Genomic DNA, 26,881 nt, shown 5'->3' with positions numbered 1-26,881 from the left:
AGACAAGGGAGAAAAACACTGATTTTCCAATGCTCCAAACCACGACAACAAACAGCCCGCTGGGCATGAGCAGTGCAGTGCTCAGGACTGTTGTCCCCATTTTTCAGCCTTCTGATGCTGTGTCACTCTGATGGTTGAGCTACGCCTGCTAATGTGAATGTCAGACTGCCAACAAGTCATGCAGTGAATGTACATAAAGTCCTCATGTGAAGGAGAGTTGAACCACTGAACAAAAGCAAAGCAGGATGGTAAAAAAGAAAGGCAAATCACTGTAATATGACAACTAGATTTAAATTTGAATAATAAGCACATGATTCAAAGCTGCTAGGCAGTAGGTCTTGAATCTCCATTACACTGAATCAGCTTTGTGAAATGATAGGCAGTTAATTATGTGGATGTCATTACTGTTAAATCATCCCACAGAAAAACTGATTTTCCATTCTCAAAAAAGGCCGGAAGGGGACTATAACTGCAACAAGGTGACAAAATTATGGTTCATTTAACTAAAACAGCCAGTGCTGTCCTTCAGCATACCTAGGCCAGAGGTGTTAGGGTTAGCCATTCCCCATCACTTCAGGCGTCACTCTGTAAGTCTGCCTAAGCTGCACTAATATACGGCCAACAGACTGACAAAGGCAGAATAAAGGAGAGGGCATGTAGAATTAAAACTGAAAGAGTGAGAAAATGTGAAAAAGTGAGGTGGTAACCAAATCATTAAAGAAAGTAAAAGCAAAGAGATAAAGAGGACAGGAGAGAGGAGAGGGAAAGAAGAGAGAAAGGGGCTCAGGAAGTGTGCAGCTGTGGGATCGTAATAAACAATCACTTCTGTGTCAGCGGCTCAACACACCAGCAGAGGACATCTAGTGTAGTGGAATCGTTTAGCCAATGCAATGACAACTACCACTGACGTCAAAACTGGCCTTGTTTAATGTTGGATCTGTAGCAGATTCAGCCATATGAATCAGCATACTAACAAAATAATGATAAAACATGTCAGACAATTTCAAAACCCTTTAAAAAGTCTCCGCTCAAAGTGCACTGATCTACATGCTGCATGAAAGGAGAGAGGTCTAGTCTGCAGGGTGAAGCATCAGAGCTGATTCACGAGCTGCTCGACGCATCAACGTAAGGCAGACCTGCTGGGGATGGCCCTCAAAGTCAATCACGGAAATGACATTGTCTCACAACAGGCAAAAGGCACACACACTCATAACACAACCCACATATGCAACCCACAGGCATGAAGTGTCAGTGTCTGTTTGTGCAGCATCTAAAATACCTCACACACAGATAAATTAAATGTTTCAAGCAACAAACATCTTATCATCTTGGTATATCAGTGTGTGCTGTGCATGTCTATAGTGTGTGCTGAAAGGGGTAGGGCATTATGACAACCCAAGCCTCCAGACAAGAGGGTGGTTGCCGTGGAAACCTTGGACGACTGAGGGAAAAGAAGGAGCGATAAGACGGCGAGAGACAGAGAAAGTGTGTATGTGAGGGCGACATCCCGAGGGTGAGGAGGGGAACCTAAAAAGGAGTAAGCGAGGCAAATAAGACTGAGGGAGGATGTGGGAAAGGTGATAATTTAAAGAAAGATAGAGACGTGGAAAAAAAACAATTACAGACACAGATGGTAAAACAGTGGAGAGGAGGAGCTCACCGAGGAGTAAACAACAGAAGTGAAACAGAAACACTAAAGGACGATAGAAGCTGCTTAGTACTCACAGGGAACAGTGCGGAGATAGAGGTTGTCTCTGATGATCTGCTGGTGGTCGTGGTCCACTGAGCCCTTGGAGAAGCGCAGGTTGAGGTAGTGCCGCAAATCTTTGTCGACCACCCCCCCTGAACACAAATACAGCAAGAGGGAGATAAATACTTATGTATAAGACTGCCAGGGGACAATTTGCTGCAATGGTCTCCAGAGAGCTTACCAGATATTGAAATTAGCTGTAAGTAACACTGTACTCCTTGAGAGAACAGGTACCAGTCTTATGAGTGGGACTGACACACTCATGCTTAGCAGCTCAATTTTTCTCAAACTAAGAACTAAGAACAAAAAAAAATGATAAGCTACATTTTGGAGAAATATGTAGAAACATTCAGTTTCCTTAATAACCAATAAAAATTGAAAATTGTGCGTTAAGCGCAATCAAGTAATTAAATCTTGTGGCTTAATCAAGTTTAAAGCTTGCAATCATTTTCACACAAAGGCAAAACAGCAAAGGCTACTACTCACGCTGACATAAACACACACATATCTTGGTAATTGTGTAAACCAGTGAGCCCCTTGGGGCTTTATGTGCATCGTCAGCAGGTTGGGTGACAAAGGCTACAACAGCTCAACCCCCTCGTGTCTGCCTCTCTGTCTCTGTAGATTATCTGCTGTATAAGCTGTCTTTCTTGTCATTAAGTCATTCAACTGAAAGACAGTAAGAAATAATTGACAAACACAACCGAGGGCAGAGGAGTAGGAGTGGGCTAACATATCTGTGCAGTACACACTGCATGATAATGTCCATGAATAGGTTCTCCTCCCTGCATCTCAATCCAGAGAAGCCCAGGAGGTTGAGAGGAGGAGAACTTACTCTCCACGCAACATTTGGTATGCAGTTCTATCACATCCGACACAGGGAGGGATGAGGTTACATGCCATGCATTTACAAATGACAAACATGTCTCCTCACTCATGCATACACTATTGACCTCCTGCCAAACTGAGTCGACAGCTCTCGGCCTAGCAGTTAAGATTAATGCAGGGCCTACATGTCAAACGGAGCACACATTGGAGAGGAAACTCATTGGGGCCCACTGGACAAACTGTGCAAATACATGCATGTGGGTCCCTGATACAAGTGAATCTGTGATTCTGAAACAAGTAATGTTTTTTGTGCAACATCTTATGTAAACTAACATCATTTTAGCAAGCATTTTCAGCAAAGCCAGAGGAGGGGAGAGGAGAGGAGAGGAGAGGAGAGGAGAGGAGAGGAGAGGAGAGGAGAGGAGAGGAGAGGAGAACAAAAGGAAGATAAGGTGAAATCTTGATTAGCATCAGGACTGTTGGGATTTTAAGATGAGTAAACATCCAATCTCACAGCTTTGTATTCAGGCACAGACCACTCATTTGACATGCAGACACCAACACACACATATTTATACGTGCACACTAGATGTTCAGAGCGAGATGGAGAGACACACAATCAAGACAGAAGCAGTGCAATCCAGACACCTCATCTGCAGCTGGCCCAGATGTTGATAAAAGCAGTCCTACTCCACAGGTATATGTATCCACTGTCAGCCTGTCCTCCCAGGCGTCCTCTAGCCTTGCAACCCACCACCATACATTTTCCGTAACCTCGGTGAAACCTCACCGTCTTCCTCCTGCCTCCGCTCCTCCACTGCTCCTCCAGTACACAGCAACCGGCTGCAGCCAATTTTAATCCCAGAAGATGAGCACGGGGGGATGGTAGATGCAGAGAAACACGGATAGATGGAGAGAGACGACGACCGTCGGGAGAAAAAAGAGGAAAAGGAGATGTGCCAGTGGGAAGCCGGGCTCCAAAAAAACCTGCCAGCGGATTGGCCAGGCAGCTTCCACAATCCTGCAGCAGCCCCTATCTGCTGCTGCTGTAACTGCACTGGAGAGTGCATTGTGCATTTGTGTGTGCAAGAGACCGAGAGAGAAAAAACGATTGACAGTAGCAAATAAATGTTTATGCATGTGAAATCATTAGTTGAAGTGTGTCTGTATGAGTGCTCGCAGATGCTCCATGACATTCCTCAAACACTCTTCGTCTAACCCACCAGATGCTTTCCCAGTCTGACCTTGTGTTCACGTCACAGACTAGAAAAATACTGAGAAACGCAGCAGCAGCATATGTCATACACATACACTCGTACGCACATGCAGGGCAGATGAGCTCACAGCTGCAGATGCCAGTGAGCACGCCTTGAGCATCATCTTGAGCGAGGCTTGGTCAAAAATACCAGACACAAACAAACACCAGTGCAGAAACACATGCTCGTGATGTGAGCACTGAGCTCAGGGCACAGCTGAGTGTGGAGGAGGGCTATGCTTAAAGAAGCTTCAGTGGTGCGACTGTTCACATAGAACAAATTTACGACCTCGGAATTAAACTTGATGCAGTAAACATCATAGTTGGCTTATTTTGTGGCTGGCTGCTACTTCAACACAGCAAAGAAAAATTCTTGGAAACACATTTTCATAAATTACCTAAATAATTTTACTCCATGAAAGGGAAAAGATGACAGGCCTATCAATCACAGATCCATCAAGGCAGACAGCAATCAGTGCAGCTCAAAGAGGCATCGCAGAGGCCCATCAGCCTGCAGTCAGCTAACCAAAAACAAAGATAATCAACACTATCGTGTGGAATTTCAACAAGGTATCCCATTTAGACAATCAGCTACACATTTTTCTCTGGTGCTCACAAAGAGCTGGTACTCCAGATCTTAACCCCAGAACCTTTGGGATGTGCTCGGGAAGACTTTTAGTGGTCTAAATCTCCTATTTTCAATACATACCTACTGTTCTTGGGTTTTTTGGGGCTCAGCAGTTTATTCTGTCCTTAAATATTCATCCACGAAAATGAAAAACAGTTGTGTCCATGGTGTGTACATATCTTAGCAAGCCCCAACCTAACTTTTCTCATTCATGGATGCAAAAATGACAGTGAAATGACTCAGCAACAGTCAGAGATGACGCTAAATAACAACGAAACAACAAAATGTGGAAAACATATAGGAATTGATTGCTCACTATTGTCTGTTTTATAAAGCATAATTAATGAATGAATGAACAGAAGATAACTGTCACAGCCTGGGTCACTATGAGTTTATATGTTAATTATTTAATTGATATGTGTCTGTCCTGTTACTGCTAGGTGAGTTAAATGAGCTCCTGCTGAATGTTAAGCAAGCTGCGTGGATGCAAATGTGGAGAGGGAAGAATATTTATATTACAAGTATTGGGGTAATCATATGTTTAACCAGGTGCTGTATATACTGACAGCTTTTCATTATATAAGAAAAGAACATTTAATCAAATAGAAATAATTTCCTCACAAAGAGATGTGTAGATGGGTGGTGGAACAGGGAACATAATCCAATGTCTTTGTTGCTTAGCAACACAAAAGAAGCAGATTTATCCACACAGCGGTTCATTTACCTAACACCACATACTCATACTGAATAGCAACAGTAGTTCAGAGTTTTGAAGTAATGACATTTATTTCAAATCTAATTAACTTACTGATATAGTGCTAATTAACAGAAAAGGTCTTCTGAGGGCACTTTATAGAGAACAAATAAACACAGTCGATTTGAAATGATACTAAATAGCTACTCTGATTTGAGTACATTCATGTGAAAAAAACTCTGATAATTAAAACAACATTTCTTTAATCTTTTTTCTGATGCAGCAAAAGCTCACAGTGAAAGACATATTTTACCATTTGTTACAAGGGGACCAAAATACAGTGTTTCTTTAGTTGTAAGATAAGCAGCACAAAAGCAGATGATATGTATAAATTAGTATTCTTTTTATATTGTTTTTCAACAACAGCTGTTTGTTCAGGATAAGAAAAATCTGCAGTAGAAAGCATCAAGTAGTGAACTATTAGGACAAACTTTGCAGTTGGGACACCCTAATATACCTAACCCAGATCACCACTGGTGGATTTTTTTATCATCTGCAGACAATGGATGTTTATTCTGTAGCAGCTCCAGCTCCCTACTCTGTTGATAAATGAGCTCCAAAATGAAGAGCTTAGGTTATTTCAGTTGGTCACAACAATTTCAATAAATTGTCAAGATTCCACCCACTCTGCTCATCACATTTACAAGTCAGAGCTAAATAGGTTGCAAAAGTCTATTAGGAGATATTCATTACTGTTAATGTCAATTAACTTTATAGCTACAACTGAAAACTGAGATATTTCTGACTTCTTGGAGAAACATGTCACAGGAATATATCATAGACTTAAACTGAATCTCAGATGCATAGTTAATTGGTTGACTTACAAATGATGAAATCTTGACTAAAAGTAATGTGCCATTATTTCTACACCCAGGCCATACTTTCCCATCATTTATAGTTTAAATGAGTTAAGGTAATAAAAATCTTTGGAGCTGGTCCCTTACTGAGCAAAAATGCTATAACTGACAGCCACAAAGCTGCTACAAAGTAATCCAAAGCACAATCATCTGAGTCAAAGTGAAAGTCTGAAAAGCCTAAAAGTGTCCAGCAACATTATGGAAGAATTCCCTCAGAGACAGATGTATGTCTAACATGACAGAAATCTGGCTCAAGGAAACATCTAGCACTAATTTAGCAGGAGGTGGATTGCTGCAGCTAGACAGCAGTATAAACACAATAAGAGCAGAGGGGAAGAGTGGCCGAATGCAGGTGTAACTCATCTTCTTCCAGGTTTAACCCAAAGTAGAAAATGGCTTGTTACACAGAACCAGTTGAGAAGCTCTGTGTAGAAACTGTAAATAAAAAAGTATTTGTCTGTGACTAACAATGGCCTCAAACAATCTGACCAACAAAGCATGACAAGCTGAGCCAGCCGGTTGGAGATTCCACTGTTGTCACACCTTGGTTTAGATGAACACAAAAATCAAGTGAAGCCTTTTCCGACACAAATTGACAAAGGAGGAATCTGCAGTGAGGATGTGCTCACCTCCTGCATGCACTCTTAAAAGCATGTATACAGTAATTTAAGCCTAACATGGTGAAGTGAAAACAACATTTAACAGAAACTAAAATAACCTTAGTTATAAGTCTATTCTTAATTAACTGCGAGTGCTTAGTAACTGCAGCTGTGCATTAACGACTGTAAGTAAGAATGGCTGCTCAGCATGTAGGAGAACCAACGTGATTTGATTTAACTTGAATTGAATTGAATTTATTGAATAATCTATCAATCCAAAAGAGGAAATTTATTTTGCAGCATAAAGAATCTAAACAGTTAGTAGTCATTAGTCGTTGTAAAACAGTTGTAGTGTAGAGTTACTGCTGTGGGCAGGAATGACCTCTTGTATGGTTCTTTGTTGTAGAAGCCTCAAGTTGAAGAAGACTCTGACTGAACACACCTTATTGTTTCAACACTATGCTGCATAGAGGGTGGACAGCGTTGTTCTTTATGTTCATTAACTTGTGCTACATTCTTTTTACGATCAGGTCCAGGGGCTCCAGAGTCCACAGCACAAAGCCAGGCTTTTTTTTTATTTTTATTGGTTTGTTAAGTTTCTTTGAGTTACTGGCTCTGATGCTGCTGCCCCAACAGATGGCTGCTAAGCGGCTGCGCTCTCCACCACAGACTTAAAGAGAACATGCAACATCTTGCTGCAGACACTGAAGCTTGCAGGCTGCTCCGTCCCTTCTGTCGGCAGAGACTGCCGAGTGTTGCATTTTCAGTTGAGTCTGTTGTCCAGGTGAACACCTGTAGTCCAAGAGTACAGTGTATAAGAAGGGAACATGTATTTAGAGATTGAGCAGATTTTCTTTTACAAGGTTAACAATGTCTCACACACCACTTTAGGTTGTTCTCGAGCTGCGGGAGGAACTGGATCCAATGTAGCCCTGATGCTGTCTCGGTGTATGAGGGTTTTTTTTCATCTCTGTGGGGTCCACTTAAGCTTGATTGCGGCTAATCTTTCTCTATTTGTCAGTTTTTGTTCCGCTCCTGACTCCAGAAGTGAGATCACCAAAAAAAGAGATTTAATTTTCTCAGTTTCACATTTAGTAAGACTGGGCTCATTCTTTGCTGTTTCTTTCATTATCACATAGGTTTAGCTGTCATAAAAATTATGTTTTTATATGTGTGGGAGTGGAATAAAAGCTTTGTGCATGTGTGTATAGTTTCATGATGACTGATATTTATTAAAGAGAAGCAAACACACACAAAGCTTTAGACATCTGGGGAAACACAGTCCATGCACATTTCTGCCTTTGTGCATACATCCAGTTTTACTCGTGAAACTACATACAGTTCTGTGCATCTGGCCTCTAACATCTGTCTGCAGCTGCTACTACAGGATGCTAACCTGTCCAAACTTTGTTTTGTGCTAAAACTGATAACTTGGAGCGTGACAAAAAAGACGTTCACATGTTGCCGTGAATGTTACTCATGCAGTTTTTCAGCGGTCTGCTGATAAAAGTGAGGTCCTGTTCCTTCCCTAAAATAAGTGGTGCAATCTCCAGAGCAACTAAACTAAACATTTTGTAGAATTGCATTAGATAATGTGGTCTCACTTTTTACCTTTTTTTTTTTAAAAAGGGTTGATATGGTGAAGATGGAAATCCTTTTTGGAAGAGGAGTTTTGACATAATGAGCAATTAACTTACGTGACTGACCACACGACCGAAGAACTGCCGCATCCAATAGATAATCGAAATGGTCGGTACAAGCTCACAAAAGCTATTTATTTTTTCAATTTGTTTTTGTCTTCTTCCTCTAGGTTTTTTGTTTTTCCAGTCAGCGATCACTACACCTTCTATTCCATCCAGATGCCAATAACCCCACTTTCAAACAAGCCCACACTGATTTATTTGCTCTAAAACAGTAAATGGAAATGTGCCTGGTATGCATTTCCATTTCAGTGACCCTTCAAATGCTTCACATTTGCTTGACAATTAAATAGAACGACAGCTTCAGGCTTGTTCTGCCATTATGTCAGTAAAGAGCCCGTGGTTGATTTCAGTTCTGATTGTTCACAGCAATAAGTAGATCTGACATGAACGCCATCAGTGCCCCATGCTGCAGCTTACAAACAACAGCAAGGCCAACCTTACTTTCATTTCCACTGAGGATTTTGATTTTCTTCCCATAGCCTATGTGCGATTAACTTCTCTTTAAAAGGTGTAATATGCAACACTCAGAACCACTGTCTGTTGCTCAGGAGTCCCAGTACCTTAGAGACAAAAGAACCAAAGCCCAATATGGAGCTTTTCAACCACCTGTAGGGCCTGCATTCAGAGCATGCTGGATCAGCTTGGACAGAAAGAAAAATTAGTCGTAAAAAAACCCAAAGTGAGGGAATGTGTTGTTGCTGTGTAACAGTAGAGGTGACGAGCAAATTTTAAAAGTTTCAGGATGCAAGATTTTAGACTTTAATAAAGCAGCAAACAACTTCTCTTGATGTAAATATATAATGGAATAACAAGAGAACGTACTTTCTCAGTTCTGTGTAGTGGCAGCCAGTGCAGCTGCATGTGAGTCCCTCTTGTCCACTTCAGTGCTTTCAGGAGAAGCAACCCTCCAGATATTCTTACCATGAAGATGTAATTTTGTTTTTTTAATAGGCCTCCAACAAAGAGCAAGATTAGACCAAATTACATGGTCCAAGCTGATCCAGCATGCTCTGAATGCAATTTTGTGAGTTGAAAAACTCTGTACATCGATGTGGAAAGACTTCCCCGGCCTCCTGGTAGATTGGGTATGTCAGACCTAATTATGTCTTTCCGAATCAAACAAAATGGCTCCTGTAGGTTTCTGCATCTATATTCTCCTCTTCCAAACCTCAATTTAGTATTCATACAAAGACCTGCTTTGTAGAAATATGTGCTGCACTTTTTGAGACATTTTCTGTCTTTAATTTTAAATGATTTGAATTACTATTTTAATTTAGCTTGGTTATTTATTTATTTTCCAAGCATAATATGCTAATATTTACTAGTTTGTAGCCTCTTAGATACAATATATCTTTTAGATAAAAATGATTATTTTGTGTTTTGGACTGTGTTGGACACTCCATGTGAATAACGTTGAGTAACTTTAAGAATAACTTTAAGTTTGATGTGATTGGCATTTTAATCAAGGACAGAATCCTCAAATGAATTGACAAGAAAATAATAATCTGTTTAACCATTAGTATAAATTGATATCATACAGATACACATTAATGACAACAAGCAATAAGAAATATAAAGACTTTTTTTTTTAACTAAGGAGAGCAGCTCAAGTCAAGCATCAATCATATTTCAGATATGAGTTAACAAATGAGACGGTGGCAAACTTAAACCTAAATACAATGCATAGGAAGGTAGAATAAATTCTGTCTCTCTGTACCAAAACATGGAGCTTGTGGATGAATAAAATGACATTGTAATGTTTGCCCTAATAATTTCCTGGGTAGCTTCGGCAGTATGATTGGGATCATTATCATTTGGCTCATAAGGTGTTCAAAGCATTTTTAAGATCTTCTCTTAAAATTTAATTCAAGTTTCTTGTTTCTTCGTGTTCGTCAAAAAAATATAGCTCCAAAACTGGTTGAGCTTTTCATGTTTTTCAAAGTCGAATCTGGCTTTTCTGTTAGAGAGGCTTGTGAGTGTTTTTCACTCTCTCTTTATGCTGGTCTTGGATAATGATATGTCTACCTCCTGGAGAGCGTTCTTCATGCTGTGAATATGAAGAGATCATGTGATTATCCACCACTGGTGTCTTATGTGAACCTCCAGGTCTTTTAATTGTGCTGACCTCACTAAGTCTTTTTCTTCCTCAGAATGTACCTGTGTACAGTTTGAACCACCCCTAATGTTCTCACTGTGTCTCGGGGATTTGTTCTGTTCTGTTTTTTTCGTTAGCCTGTTTCAACTCCACTTACGGCTCCTTTAACCACTAGTTAAGGGGCAACAGAAGTACTTCTAAAATCAAACACCATTCAGTAAATACCTTTTGACCTGCTTAATTGATTAAAAAAATAATGCATGGAAACAGCCTTTGAGTTATTAGTTCAACTGCATTTGTGCACCTGAAAAAAAAATTATAAGGTCTCCACATTTGAAAAAGCTGTAATTCTTAAAACTGAACTTCAGCTTGGATGTGAATAACCTCAAATGAAGATTAGAACCTGCACCACAAGCAAGTACTCATTACATTACTAATGATTAAGCTTTGGTGAACAGATGAACAGCTTAAATAGCAACAATCGTGTTATTGGCCAAATATTTTCACAGTCAATTCTATATGGACATGTAGTAAACGAAATGCAAACCTTCATAATGAGGCAGAGCTCATATTCATTGCATTATGTCAAATTAGTTTTATGACTGGATGAAAAAACACTTTCAGTTTCAAGTGTCTTAATCTAATTCATTTCTTTAGACTAAGCATTGGAAGAATTTTTTCTTAATTAAAGAACATGGTTTTTCCTATTTACCCTCTTTTCATTCATTTCTGCTTTTCTTTTCCAAACATCCAATTTGGTTCTTTCCATTTTTGTCTTCTCTGTCCTTCCTTCATCCTGTCTCACATTTCAGTGTAACAGTTTCTTTTCTTTGTTTAAACTAAGGTTTAAAACCACCTTCATCTAACCTGAATTATGCACAGGTAGGCTGGTCAGCCTGAAGGCCAGTAGCAGTGTTGTATGTGAATTATACTGTGTACTCTTGTACATGTGGGTGTATTATTCAGGCTATTTAGCTCTGGATGCAGTATCTGTTTCTAGTACTCCTAATGGCGTTATTACAGCAGCCCGCAGGACCTATTATTAATAGTAAATGACAGAGCCTCTCTCCTAAAGGTCTTACTATTTATTTTCCCCCTATCCTCAGACCAGTCTTAATGATGATGTTCATTCAGGTCTTCTTAAACAGTGCCATAATCAAGACCAGATGCATATTTACAACCCGAGTCCCTATAAAGAGAAACAACCCTGCACAATAAATGAGCCCACAAGATTAAAGGTGGAAGGTTGTAGGTATTGCTCACCCTCATATTCGTTGTCCTGCTCTCCTCCTCCCGCAGCATCCAAATTAATTCCTCATCTCATTTCAAATCCCACATCTGGGCTGATGAGATAAATGCTGATGGACGCAAGGTTGTCAGTGTGTGTGTGTTAGTGTATGTAGCAGCTTCTGTAAATGTGGCAATGGGGATGTTTGTCACTCCTGATTGCGCTCTTCAGCTCAAGCAGCGCTCCTCAGGCTCTATCGGGAGCATCAAGCAGGACGCATCTTAATGAAAAGAAAAGCGCAGATCCGAGAGGGTGGAGAAAGTGCAGCAGCATGTGTGGACCCATCCACTGATAGAGGCAGGAAGTTCAGTAACAATAATGTGGAGACAACAGACAGAAAGAGTGTGGGATATGAGGGAGCCTTAAGGGCAATATCGAGTAATCAGATACTCATCACTTTGGGGGTGCAGTGGTCGATTACTTGAGGGGTTAAAACCAGCATGGGTGTGTTCCCAGTCAATACAAAAAATTAATAATTAGGGCTGTGGCTGAGAGAGGGCTACCTCCTGAGAGTCGTAATGATTCTCCTCTACAATGCATCACTTGGCTGCTATGGTCTAACAGTCTAATAAAGCCAGTCTGTAGTGATTAAAGGGTCCTTCCTGCTGTTATATCCAAACTAAAATGAAAACGTATTCAACACAGCTATACTGACCTGATTGCCTATTTTTCTTCTACACTGTCACATCCCAACGATGAATAAGAATATTTAAAAACACTCATAAAAATACTTATCAACTCTTAGAAAAAACAGATGTGCTTTTTCCAACTCGACGATAGCGACTGCATCAACGAGTGCACCTGGGATGCTGGTTACATTTTGCACATGTGAAAGTCGGATATGCTACTCTGATGGAAACCAGGATTCTGTTTGATGATGGCAGATTTTAGATATAAGGTTGTGCTCAAACTTGTAGGTTGGTTCAGTTTTTTTTGTCTGGAGCAAAGCAGAAATTTAATCCTGCTTCGCTTTGCATGTTCACATTTGCATTTTCTATTTAAAACGACAATTGCCTGATAAAAGATAAATGGACAATGTCAAACTCTGTACAACTTCTCTTTTGGTTTGACTTACTTTGACAAAACGTGCAAATTTCCAAAGCATTGCTTTGGGAAACAGCAAACAGCCAAACAGCACCAGGAGTTCCCAGTTGTGAACAGGAAATGGTGGTTCAGAAGCCTGTATCAAACTGTCATGAAGCACATAACTCCTAGTTTAACCCTTGTGCGGTCTTAACATTCTGTTTACTCCCCTTGTCCTATGGGTCAAAAATGACCCGCCCTACCAAAGCCCCAAAATAAAGCAACTTAATTGAATTTTAAATCCAAAATCTATTTTGTATGATGAAACCACCTGTTATTTTTCTACTCAATTCAAAACATTTTTGATCATGTATTTTTTGTTACACAAAACAAAAAGACAATCACCAGTTTTCAGGATTACACTTTTTTTTTTTAACCACAAACCAACTGTCAGTTGGATCAACAGTTTTCTTGTTTTCTCAGTTTTCTTTTACATAATAAAGGTTTATTATTGCTATTATATAAATGTGACAGCCGCGACGACATAAAAAAGTAAAGGATTGAAGGACTGAGTCATCCCAGTTTTATTTGACAAGGTTTAACACACTGTTCTCTGACGTCTCAATCTCCACCTCATTGCAGTGGAGATTATTTGTTTGGTTCTGGCAGAACTGAAATTGTGAAGGGAAATTTTTTCAGCACATATGTGTCCTTGCTCCAGTCAACCACTCCTAAAAGAGATTTGTCTGTCTGTGTTGACACTGGAGAATTCAGAACAAAGATAACCTGAGCACAGCTCCAAAAGAGAATTATTTCAGCGTGAATGATGATATCTCTTAATTGAGTATTTCAGTCCATTTGCCCCTCAAACCCAGTGTGGTGGGCACCATTGTCCAGAAAATGCATCTTCAGACACTGGAGTGCTGTCTCAAACTGCTAAAAAATTTCCTCCTCATGCGGATCGATGTTTTTAGTTGGATTAAATTGTTGATGATTTGGCATGATCCTCAATTTCGCGGTTGTTGGGCCGGTTGGCAAAGCAACATATTAGTAGTGTAAGGTCAAACCTCCTCAGGAGCGGAGTCATTCAGTGCCAACAAGCTTTGATAACAAACCTGGGGTATGATTCTAAAAAATCCACCGTTGAAACTGGTGCATTGATAATAAGAAACGTTCAACCAGTGGCTGAAATCTCCTCATGTTTACCTTCTAAAATCTGTTGATGAAGTTTTTTTGAAGGAGAAGAGGCTTCTCACAGCCACCCATGGGGACCTCCATCCTCCCCTCTTTAAAACCATTCTATCCTTTGTGTTTTAAAATTACTGAAAACATTCATCACTTTGTGATTTAAAAAGCACTTCACATTCATTTGGCAGGTGCTTTCATCCAAAGAAGCATACAAGTGAGGCACACTTTGGGAGGTAATGTGGAGTTCATTTCTCGCACAAGGACAATTTGACATGTGATACAGGATAGTTGATGATTGAACTGGCAACCTTTCGACTGTAGAACAACCTCAGCTACAGCATGTCAGTAGAAAAAAAATATCACACTTAGTAGAAGAATATTTCCTTCCTTCAACCTGTTCACTGCACCGGCACTTTCTCTGAATAGTAAGGAATACATCATCAGTCCATACATATAATTAGATCATTAACACTTTGGACACAAGTGAATTATTTAGCCCTAAATTGATCCTGCTATGATGGGGTGACAGTTTGTACCAATCTATTTTGTCATTCCTTCTGTCAAACATTTATATACACAGATATATATATATATATTTGTTTTCTGAGGTTATTCCTGCCCCCAGCAATAACTTTGCACAATGGCTTTTTTGTTGTTTCCACAACAGTGACTAACGACTAACAACTGTTATTGACTCTCTATGCTATAAAAATAATTTTCCTCCTTGGGAATTTATAGTCATCCATTTCTTAACTTACTTTCATTAAAATAACCAGTATCAGCAGATCCTGGATCAGCTGCTGGATTGTAATGTTTTAAGAAGTCTTTGTGAGCAGGATTTGTAACTCAGGAAAACCATCAGCACACATATGAGTTTAATGTGGAAACTTGAACCTGGCTTTGAGCAGACACTTATATTAGACTTTCAGTGATGTGCAGATTATCATTGAGGATGAAGAATATCAAACAAATGTTTCATCTAAAAGGTAAACTTGTGTCTGTAGCATAAGACGTGATTGAATAATGATTTAAGGCTGAGAACACAAACAGTAAAAAATACATACATATACTGTATATATATATATATATACACATACATACACACAATCTAAACTGAAATTCATTCCAGTTATTACTGAAGCCATTAATGGGGAGCTCAGGGACATTAGAAGGTTGGTCATTACAGATATGAGTGTACCTCCACCTCAAGCAGCACAGTAGCGTCATCTCAACTATCCCAGCAGGTAACATTTTTCCAGACCGGCTGAACTCAAATGAGACACTGCTGCTATAATTACAGCAGCCGTCTACTTCTCACATGATTAACAGTTGTCATAGTTACTGTAAATGTTTCAAAGAAAACGACCAATAAAGATTTCAAGTGAACTGAAGGACCACACAGATGAGAGTGATAGAGGCTGACAGAGAACTGCTTCTTTGAGCTCTAACAGATTAGACAGCTACTGTCCTCTACTGGAAGGAAGCGTCAGCTACAGTGACGGAACGATCCTGAATGTAAATGAAGAGCTTTTAACGCTTGAGCTGAGACTTCCTCCAAAATGATAGGAAACTGCCTCCTGCTCCTAAGAATATGATTCACTCAGCTGTGGAATTAAAACAGAGCAACTAGTAGATCCCAGCCTTATATGCATTGATTCATTAAATTGCTGTCTGACTACATAAGAGGCACCATTCTGGCGTACAATCCATGAACTCTTTTCATCTCATATAAAACAAAGGTTGACATGTATATGAACTGAAACAAGGGGAATTTTTAACCAGTTGAGGCATGGTTCTGTGAAAAGGGTTTAAACCCCATGCTGTATCATGTTTCAAGCACTCACTGTATATGATAATATATGTATGAGTTTGTTCCAGTGGAAGATATTCAGCTGTGAAATGACAGTGAGCTTCTTTAGAAAGTCAGAAAAATCTCACAGCATTGTTGAAAGCCGCCCACCAGTTTCAGTGCAGCAGCTGGAGCAGCCTCTAACGCCAGCTTTTATAATCCTTCTCATTCACATCTTAAGCTCACAGTGAAGCTATCAGATTAGTGCTACTGGCTAATCTACACAGTGTCGATGAATGAAAATCGTCTACTGCCTTCTGTGGTGCCATGCCTGCTTTAATAAGATATGATTCTAGGAAAGTGGGAGGGACGTTTCTGTTTTAGTACAGAGCAGGCTTCCTGTTACACTCAGAAAGTATTTATAATAACAGAAGACATCTTTTTTAAATCAGACCTTGTGAATTACACTGCGAACACAGCAGGGAGATGCACAGATAAACAAGACTGCACATATCCAAACTGAAAAGCTCTCACCAAAAGAGAACAGAACTGTTGTGATGAGCTAGATCTCCAGAATGACTCTCACCTTTGGAGGTGTCACTCAGCTACAGCAGCATCATTGAAGCCTCTGACCTGCATATTGACAGAGGTCTGGGGGAGATTAAAGCATGGGGACTGGAGCTTGTATGCAGAAACTAAGTGTATGTAGCGTAGAGTGAATATTTTCCAGTGGAAGAATTCAGCTTTTACTGAAGTATATTTACTCAAGTGCTTGAGTGCTTCCATTTCATGCCGTTTTAACATTTGACTGTGTGTTTTACTTCAATTGAGAATTTATGTTGTGATCATATGATGGTAAGCCATGTTGATTAAACAAAGTGAAAAAACAAAAACTGTAAAAAATGTACCTGTGAAGACACTACTTATGAACTGATGCTTATGTATCAAATTGCATATCAAAGAAAAGGTTTATAATTAAAGTAACTTTTTTCTGCACTTTTTTTTAATCAGTCATTGAACTACACTAAACTTTGTGAAATGTGGTGTACAGATAATGTTTCAAAGTGCCTCATGAATAACTGATGAGACAAACCTAACTACATTAAAAAACTAATCAAAAATATTGAAATGACAAAATATGTTTGAATATATTAGAATCAAAATGTACAATGTTTATACAATTAAATATGTAATACATTCAGCTGCTTCCGGCTGTGTGCAACTGCCGGGAACATAAAAACTAAAAGCTGCCTCACTGATTATTTCAGTCCTGCACTTTGAAACAACCAACAGAAGATCTGAGGGGCTGTGATGGTTGAAACACTGTGAGCATACAAACATATAGTCTGGTGTGGGACCACAGTGTTTGAAGAAAAACCTCAAATCAACAAAAAAACTCACAGAAATCCACGACAAGGTCTTTAAGACACATTGGATGTTTTCTCTCTGGTCCTCTAGCAATCAGATGTAGTTTTCTCAACCAGGAATAGAAAATATGAATGAACGTCACGCCAGGTTGCATGTTGGGATGAGGGCGCCGTATTGAGAGGGATGTTCTCGCTGAGTTAGTTTTGGTTTAGTTCGGCTTAAAAGCCGGTCAAAATGGTCAAAGTTGATGGAGAAGAGCAGAAATAAAGACCAGAACACACTAAGAAAATTGATCAGACGGACAGAAACTGAATTATGTTACAGAAGAGCTAGATAAACATAAATCCATTTGCTGGACTGGACATCTCATCCTGATGCACTACCTACGTTAAGAGGGACACACGTGGCGAACAACATATCTGATACCTAGGTTCATACCTAGTTGCAAGTGACAGATATATTAATCCTTTCTTATGTTGAGAGGAAATGGAATGAGACATAATTTTAGAAGCTAGTTTTAAAGTGTGTTCATAAAAACATAACCCTAAAGGTTAGTACACCTTTAGTACAACATACCCCGCATGATAAGTAGGGATCACAGCTGAGTTATCAACCACAGTGAGATTTAAAGTTCCCAGTGATGTCAAACTTTAAACTTTTTTTCATGTCTTTGATTATACATCACAAATACATCAGTATATATGGCCATTCCAAAGACAATATGGTTACATGTAGTTTTGTAAGTATAGAGAATACGAAGGTGTATCAGACAATGTTGCATGCTGGGACGGAAGCATCACCTCGCAGGGACTGCTCTCCTATTACCTCCACCTACTGCCGTTTTTGCCTGGCTAGTTTTTGTTTTGTTTGGTTACAATGGGGAAGGGAAGGAATTTAAAAAAGGAAAAAGAGAGAGGAGAGGGATCTTTCCAGGAGAAAACCGTGTTCCTGAATGAGCTGAAAGATCTGCTGATTAATAAGCCGGTAGTGAGCCAAAATCTGATCCCACACAACACCAACCCCCCCACCCCCTTTTTTTGCCCAACTTACTAAAATAAACAAGTTATAAAACTAACAAATGCATTCGGTGGTGTGTTTATGTCATGGAGTTCCATTCAGTGGGTTTCCTGAGTTGACAATAACAATGTGTTTAAATCCTGAACTCATCAAAAACTTGTTTTTTCTAACTCGCAATGGATTAATACAGGTGCTGGTCAACGAATTAGAATAATTTGAAATAGTGCAATCAATAAATTCTTTGAATGCATTTTTCGTGCAGAAAGCAAATCAGGTGTTCACCGCACCTGTCCTACTCGTTAGACTAATCACAGAACTCGTTACCTGTAAAAAATTTGCTCAGCTGATCTTTCCAAAAGGCCCATTTAGGCCATTTAACTGTGACACTGTTGTTTTATTGAATTAGAATAATGGAGAAACCGTTTCATTGAATTAGAATAATTTTTATTATAATTAGAATCATCACTTTCTCAGTATTTTGTGGCTGCCCCCTTGGCTTGTATGACTGCCTGAAGTCTCCGCGGCATCGATTTGACCAGCTTGTCGCAAGTTTCCGCACTCACAGCTTCCCAGGCAGTGGCGATGTTCTGCTTCAGTTGGTCCAGCGTAGTAGGCTTTCTGTCGCGAATTTTCCGCTTGACGATGGCCCAAAGGTTTTCAATGACATTGAGGTCAGGCGAGTTGGCCGGCCATGCCAAAACTTCAAGCTGTTTTTTAGTGAACCAATCTTTGGTCGACTTTGCCGCATGAGCCGGTGCAAGATGCTGTTGAAATATGAAGTCTTCTTCGCTGAACTGTTCCTCAACAGTCGGAATCAGGAACGTTTCCAGAACATCTTGATATACTGTATCAAGATGTTCTGGAAACGTTCCTGTATATACAGTATATACAGTATTTGGTTATGAAGAGTAGAAATGGACTGAGATAAGGATTTTAGCCGCTGACCCTACCGTTTGAGCTTAGAAACACTATTCTGAAGTTTAAATTCAGGGTCTGTGAACACAAAATTCATACTAAGAGCAAGTGGGAATACAATATGGCATCTTAACCTGTGACGTCAACTTCAAATGATCGGTTTTTAATGATCTGCACTTTTTGTTTGAAGATTTCTGGAAAATTATTAGAAAAATGTTTGGAAATGTTGATAACTCACTCTGTCTCTGTATTTATATATATTTTTTTAATTTATTAATTTATGTTATTGTGAGGCCAGTGAAACACTTGAGCCTGATCAAGTCACAGTAGTCAGAACAGGGGGGACATTTTTTGGGAGGGGGGCCTGCCACCCTGGCTTCTGTTTTAACAGTGTTTAAACATGTAAATATATATATACTGTACATATACATATGTATATATTCTTTTTATAAATTGTTTCATGTGTTAATTGCAAAATTACATAGGTACAATGTACCTTTCTATGCAGCAATATGTGACGGGAATCGGGATGTTACAGAGGTAAAATATGAATATTTTACAGTATGTGCCAAAAGGTCAAAGTCAAAGAAGAAATAACCTCAAACAGAACCAGATTTCTGCAGAAAACAAATGAGTGCATATATGCGAGTACCACACTGAACTGATAACAACAAGAACAGACTTTTCCACTAAGGCTGTAACCTATTTTTAGCATTGTTGTGCATGTTATTTTAGATGATTCAGCACTGAAATGCTGCGCACAAAGACAATTTTCTATTGTTCCAAAGATGAAGATGTGCATGCAGTCACTTTGCACACAAACATTTATTTTCAATTCCTTTCTCAGCATATTTCACACAAACACACACCCTCATTCAGCACTCGCAGATATCATGAATAATTATAAAAACATGGTGTTTATCTCAGCCGGACATGAAATTCGGCCTCTTTCTGAAAATATGACCACTCGCACTGCATTGAGTCACATTGCTGCGGTGATCCATCAAAGCCAGGTCTGTGCTGTAACTGAATTTTGAAAGATAACTAGTTTCTCTCCGCTGAACTCATGTTGGAGTCAAAATCTCAAGTTCAATCAACTCCCCATCACAGTGCATGACAACCAGTCATGTGTCACCAGCACTTGGATAACTGAATGCACTTAAAAATGGCCTGTGAAACTCTGATCCTGTTATAGCTGGAGGACAGGGATGTTTAGGCAAAAAAACGATTAGACAAGCCCTTCTTTCAGCCATGTCTCACACACAGAAACACCCCTTCAATCTACATCTCACAAACATAGGCTGCAACACAGTTCCAGATTGCCCCATGCAGTGTGTCCATAGTAAGGAGAATTGCATTGACCTAATTCACTTAACTGGACCAGTTAGATATTTGGTCATTGGCTGGCTGAGCTCGAGTTTGATCCTCTGAGCCGAGCACTAGCAGCTTCTAGCCTCAATAAAATCCTCCTCCGCCTCTGACACAACTCATCTCTTGGTGAGTTATTAATACCAACAGAGCAGACAGGATGTTATGCACTGATTCTTCAGGCCTCTCATCAACAAAGCGACAAGAGAGGAGAAGGTCGCCTTCTCTCCCTCTGCTCCATCTGTCCCTACATACCGCAACCACATTAAGAAGATTGGCAGGAGAGCAAAGTTAGAAAACTGGATATCTTCTAACAATTCTTCCTGAAGTTCTTGATTTTAAGTCAGTAAATGTTAAATTTGAACCAATTAATGCTGCAATGTGGCTGCGTCTCTATCTTGTAAGCTATATTAATTGGGCAATAGCTTTGACATTGGCGCTTGACCATTTGCTGAACAACGCCTCCATAACAGTGATTATCCGGTCTAAGCTTAGCAACTATATATGTGCATGGAAGTAATGCCAAGCTTTGGATTTCTCCACTGTAAATTCAGTGCTTAATGTCTCATACGTTTATGGGTGATGTTGCTTCTTTTGGTCTTTTCAAAACTGCAAATACAACAAGAAAACAGAAACAAAGCAAACTAAATTAATTAAACTGGAAACATTAGCATGCGAGCTAACCCGCTTACTAAATATTATAGAAACCTACAGTCCAAAGACAGTTGCCTTTTTTAAAATTGATTTTATTTGTTCAAAATACCTCTGAATGTAACCGGAGAGACCAACAACCAATCAGAGCAGGGAACAGTGTCACAGAGTGTGAAATGCCTCAATAGTGCTCATTATTACGGTCTTCAACTATCAGACCCATCTCTTCAAAGTTAAACAAGCCTGTAAACCACTACAGGTTTCAAAGGGTAGGCTAGACGAAATCTGCCAAAAATACTTCAACTGTAAAGCACTGAAAACACATCGACAGTTAGTTATTCTGCAAAAAGTGTTTTTTTTTTTTTTTTTAAAGGAGGTACAAATATTGAAGAATATCTGTTCTGTGCATTTCAGCCAAAACATCGCATTTGCCTTCTTTTTTCACATTTTATCACAAGGTATCAAATAATGTTGGGGGACTTATACAGGGGAAAAGACACTGTCAGCTGAAACAGCACAAGTTTCTGAATAACATACAAGGCCAGTAACTCATACTTACATTGGTTTGCAATGCAATTATGAGGAGTTATAAGAAACTCATGAAGCTTTTAGAAAGCAGTCTATAAAGAGTTAACAAGTTTGTTGCTCATGAATGTTTTATGATATAACAAGATATGTGTTTATGTATTTTCATATATATGTCAAAAAGGCTTATTGTCACAATAATGTAAATCTAAACAGGACTAATAAGGGCCCTATTTTCTCATTAACTAACCCTTATTTCAAGAACCTTAATGTAAAGCATTAATTTGGCTCATAGAGCTGCTAAAATGTGCTGAGATATGGACATCATGTCATCAACGGCTGAAGGCGAGAAAAAGGAGGCCAATTTATTTTTTTAAACCTAAAACCTGTCAGCTCAAGAACGACTAAAAATTAAAAGCCAAAGCATCCACTGAGACATACGAACGGGTGTATGTTGGTGTTTTTAAAAGTAAGAAAAGGAGCGAGGCTACAAGAGAAGGAACTCCAGTTTACAGTTTGACTGGTTAAAGCCCCACATACGCTGTGGGCGGGAGCTGCTGAACAGTGTGACACAGGATGACTCTGCTCCAATTAAGATATTAAAGGGCATGTTAACATTTTGGCTTCATGTCGTTTTTCCTGAAAAAGCATCACATGGTGTTCTCGTTAAACCCGGTAGATTAAGCATCCTGGGGGTCTCCAAACTCTCTACGGTCATCTCAGAGGCAAAAAGCGTACATTTAAATGAGAAAAAAAAACAGAAGCGGTGGTACGTTTGTAGCTTAAAGTCTGCTTTTTTTTTCAGGAATTAGGCACTCGCAAGCAGGCAACTAATATTTCAAATATTCTGTACATTGTTATGTAAAGCACAGCAACATTTGTTATGGACTAAGCCTTATGGTGGCCCAAGTACGATGTGAATGTCACAATACAATCCCTCAAATCATCTGTGTGTCTGCCCTGCTACATTTATTACAAAAGATTAATACCAATTAAAGGTTCATGAAAAATAAGACATGAGCCGTTTAAAGTGAATGCATATCTAGCTTATACTTTTTTTTGTTTGCTTTTCCAAGAATCCAAAGATGAATATGAAAAATTAACTGATAAGAAGCAATTAAATGCTTAAATAATAAGTAAAAGGAGTCCCTTGTAAAATAAAACCTTAATCTCTTTTGCTTTATTAAAGGGTTAGTTCGCCATTTTGCACATTAAGCCCTGTTTTTAGGTAGTCTGGGGTGAATTATAGATGTTCTGATCACAATTTGGACATTTGGTGCTGAACGGAGCATTTAGGTATCCACTGCTGCAGCCCCCCCACCTTTGCATTGAGTCAATGACCACTCAAGCAAACAATCATAAAACGGCATTAAACTTTCGTTTGAAAAGACATGGAACTCACCGTGTGGTCAGTGGTGGACAGCGATAAATTGACCCGAAAATCGCAGCGAAATGTGCCTTCTAACAGTTGTTTTAGCATTTGGTGGACCTATTTTTCCGGACACCGTTGAATAGCAGCAGCAAGAAATCCAGCCACTAGGTGGCGATAGTGCGTTGTTTGTGTACAATACAAATCAATGACGACGGACAATAATGGTAATATAACTTCTCTGGAAGCGTATTTCGCGGTGATTTTCGAGCCAACTATCGCTGTCCACCAAAGACCTCACGGTGAGTTTCATGTCTCTGCAAACGAAAGTTTAATGCCGTTTTATGATTGTTTGCTTGAGTGGTCATTGACTCAATGCAAAGGTGGGGGGGCTGCAGCAGTGGATACCTAAATGCTCCGTTCAGCACCAAATGTCCAAATTGTGATCAGAACATCTCTAACTCATCCCAGAATACCCCCAAACAGGGCTTAATGTGCAAAATGGCGAACTAACACTTTAAGAAAGAAGAAAAGCTTGTTTTTTGGCATTTTGTAGGTTGAATTTTCCTCAAATTCATTATAAAAACAAACACTTTGGAAATCATTTTATCTAGATTTTAAGAAGACAAAAACAAATGTGGACAAAAAATCCCACCAAGATGGATTTAGTCCATTTCACAAAGTGTTTTTTTCCTCACACGTTCACCATACTGTTCTCTTAAAACTCCACCTCTCCTTCTCACTTTGTCACTCACATTCACACACATTTATTCACACTTCCCTCCTCTCCTTACTGTTCTAACACCTCTCTGCAGTTATGATCTTCATTGCACTTCTATAAATCTGCTCCACTGAGCCGAGCAGCCGTTTGCACTTCACCCATACTTGCTGCTGATGAAGAGGTGAACATTCCAGAGAGACCTCCTGCCTAATAAATATAATATAGATTGACATAAGCTAATTTTCAGACCAGCATTTAAAAAAAGAAACTGTATTCATTCGTTTTACTTTTTAGTATAAACATGTATAAACATACTGCATGGTATAGGATCAACAACAATATTTTATTGCAATAATTGTGGCTTAGTTTCTTCACAGCCCACACGAACAAGACAGTACCTTGAGATGGAAGCAGCTAACCAGCTCCTGAAAACATGTAAACTAACTGTTAAGGTTGTGAATACTAAAACGAAGACTTGTTTTTGTTTTGTTTTGATTATCTAGTGACTTTACTGACATTTGTTGGGATGTGTTTGGAGCAAATCCATTTACAAGACAGAGAACTGAAACCTTTGAAGCTGCTACACACACACACTCACACACAGCAGGGGGACAAACTAACAGCCCTCTTGAGATGCTCACTCGAACTCTGTGACTTCCCTCACGATTCTACTATTACATTAAATAATCCTCAGCAAAAGCAGAATAGTGTGCGTGGCTGATTGATGGACTAATTAATTTAATGGCTAGTTATATAGCTCATGATGTCTGTAGACACTGTTATCGGCCGACTTAATGCATCATTACAACAACCCACACCTGCACATTGTGAATAAGACAACCTGCCAACACAGGACTTGTGAAAACAATACAGTCTGTGATCAGAGCTCCGACTACAAAGGACGCAGCAGCACCACAGATAAACAGATTTATACCTGTGAAAAGGTGCGCAGGGCTCCCCATATTTTCAAAGCAGAACTGTGCTCTATCCATTTAGGTAACTGCACAATGAAAACGTGGCTTTGCATTTCTGAGATTGGGACTGTGACCTCCCTCTGAAGGTCCACAAGACTGCTTCGCTCCCTCATGGACACAAACTTAGTTTCTACAATCTGCCAGACTGAAAAAAAGCCTATCAAAATGTGCAAGTGTCCACATGTTTGCATGGGCAGTATCAGGGGGTTGTGCACTCATACATTGTGACTTTTTTTGGGGGGGGGGTTTGGCTATATGTACGGCCTCAGAGCCGTTTGACTGGACTGCTTCTAGATGATTGCTCAGCAGGCTGTGACTGTGTCAGCAGCTGTCTGCCATAAATACACTCCACTCTCCACTGGATGGATGTTAAAAAGTAATATAACAGTGAGAGCAAAGGGTGAAAAGAGAAGAGAAAAAATACACGATGAAGGGGACAGCAAGCTGTGAACAAAAAGCGGAGGGCTGAAGGACGTTCTTAGCAAAGACCTCGTTCATCTGGAGAGCAGTGATGTGGGTGGTTCAATACACAGATAGACTCATGTTTAAATGGATAAGAGAGGAGGAGAGGAGTAGAACAGACCTGTCTGTTACATATACATTAGCATCTATCCCCCCGCACTTCCCAGGACCATACTACTCTGTCAGCAGCTCCAACTCAGTAATCAATCACATTGATGCAGCCCATGGAAACGCAGAGATTGAGAGACAGCAGTCAAGCAAGGATGTGTGAAGGCAAATCCTCTGTGAGCAAACTCTAATAAAAAAAAAAATTAAAACTGGTTCGATCTCTTGCTTTACCCCTGTCCCGGAAACAAGCGACTATAAGACTTATATGGAGAATGTAGCCTTTTTATCCACTTATTTGGACTTTTAAACTGAGCCCCACAGAGTGCGCTGAATGATGAATACCTCCTCAGCTGCTACTTTTGTGCTGCACAGACCTTGTTGGCTCTTACGCTGGCTGACAGAAGCAGGTCACTCAGTCAGCTCTGTTGCCGTAAACCAACGCTGGTGCTCAGACACATTACAACGAGTCCACAAAAATCACACAAAACAAATGAGCTGCGCAATCTTATTGAAATCAACAAATTGATCTTAGAGGAGATCAACATGAAATTACTCTGTGCACAGTTAGAATAATAGCGTGGACTGGCAGGCAGTGATTTTGAGTATGACATGTCGATCAGACTGTACAGCAGCAAACAGGGAAACATCTGATCCACAGCGCAGGCCTGTTTGCTGAGATGAGCCCTGTTCCACCTATAAGGCGAAACCCGCAGGCTGTGGCACCAAGCCTGACGGACACACCCCCTCCAGGCTGTGGCATCGAACCAGCGACACAGTGGTAAACAAATGGCTGCGATAAAAACCATTGCAGTTTCTGATCCTAGTGAATTGAACCCGTAATCGCAGCTCGTTGTAACATCTCACCAGCAAACAGGCCCAAGCAGAGGTCCGTGTTTGTCCACGCTTTCCCCAGTTGGTGCAGACAGCCAGATGAGTGCACAAATTAGCTTACGTCTTAATCAAACCAGTGAAAACACAAACGCATCTCACAAGCTCCGCGCGGCGGTGCGCTCGTGCCCCCCTCTCATGCTCAGAATACCTCACCTTGCTTAACACATTTGAAGCGGACCGGGTCTTTGCAGTGTTTAATCACGGCGAGCGCGTCCCGGGTGGTGAGCCCGGCCACTGGCATGTCGTTGACCTCCAGCAGCAGCTCATCTTGGGCCAGTTTTCCGTTCTGGATCAGTCCCTTCCCCTGCTTCACCTCACCGAAGTAGGGGAACTGGCCGTTTTCCGCGCCCCCCTTCAGCTCGAACCCCAGCTCCCCTTCTTTCCCCCGCGTTATCACCGCTTCGTGGACTTTGTTGGTCCAGTGGTTTTTCTTCTTGAGGCTTTTCGACATCGTTAAGGCGAGTTAATCACCGCGGGCTAGCCCATACAAGAAGCCTCCTACCGTATCATCCCAGCCTTTGTGCGACCGGCTGCAGCTTCACAGCGCTCGTGGCTCCATCATCACCGGTGCACGCTAAAGCGCAGTGTCCGCTCGGCGAGCCCCGCAGTCGGGCAGAGAGCTGCAGTACAGCACGGCGGCGGATACAATAATTATTACTCTGTCACACACAGAGACTCAAGAGACAGATCCTGGCGGATGACCCGGATGTGAAGCCTGAAGGAGGGGATAGATGAATGGTTCTGGTTCGGCGTAA

The 26,881-nt window shown here is 40.3% G+C and overlaps 1 protein-coding gene across 5 annotated transcripts in view; it reads right to left on the bottom strand.

The window, feature by feature from the left end:
* Window positions 1-26,881, bottom strand: part of magi2b (membrane associated guanylate kinase, WW and PDZ domain containing 2b) — a 90,443-nt gene extending 63,562 nt beyond the window's left edge. For 2 of the 5 annotated variants that reach the window (XM_075469626.1, XM_075469627.1), the window contains exons 1-2: window positions 26,280-26,880; window positions 1,726-1,842 (exon numbers count right to left, since the gene is read on the bottom strand). In XM_075469626.1, coding sequence (XP_075325741.1) covers window positions 1,726-1,842; window positions 26,280-26,577 — 415 coding nt within the window. In that variant the 5' untranslated portion in view covers window positions 26,578-26,880. Of the gene's footprint in view, window positions 1-1,725; window positions 1,843-26,279 lie in introns of all 5 variants that reach the window. The other 3 variants (XM_075469624.1, XM_075469625.1, XM_075469628.1) reach the window with 2 other exon arrangements.

The sequence above is a fragment of the Odontesthes bonariensis genome, chromosome 7, assembly GCF_027942865.1.
Source record: "Odontesthes bonariensis isolate fOdoBon6 chromosome 7, fOdoBon6.hap1, whole genome shotgun sequence".
Classification (NCBI taxonomy): domain Eukaryota; kingdom Metazoa; phylum Chordata; class Actinopteri; order Atheriniformes; family Atherinopsidae; genus Odontesthes; species Odontesthes bonariensis.
This window is presented reverse-complemented; position numbering and strand designations above follow the sequence as displayed.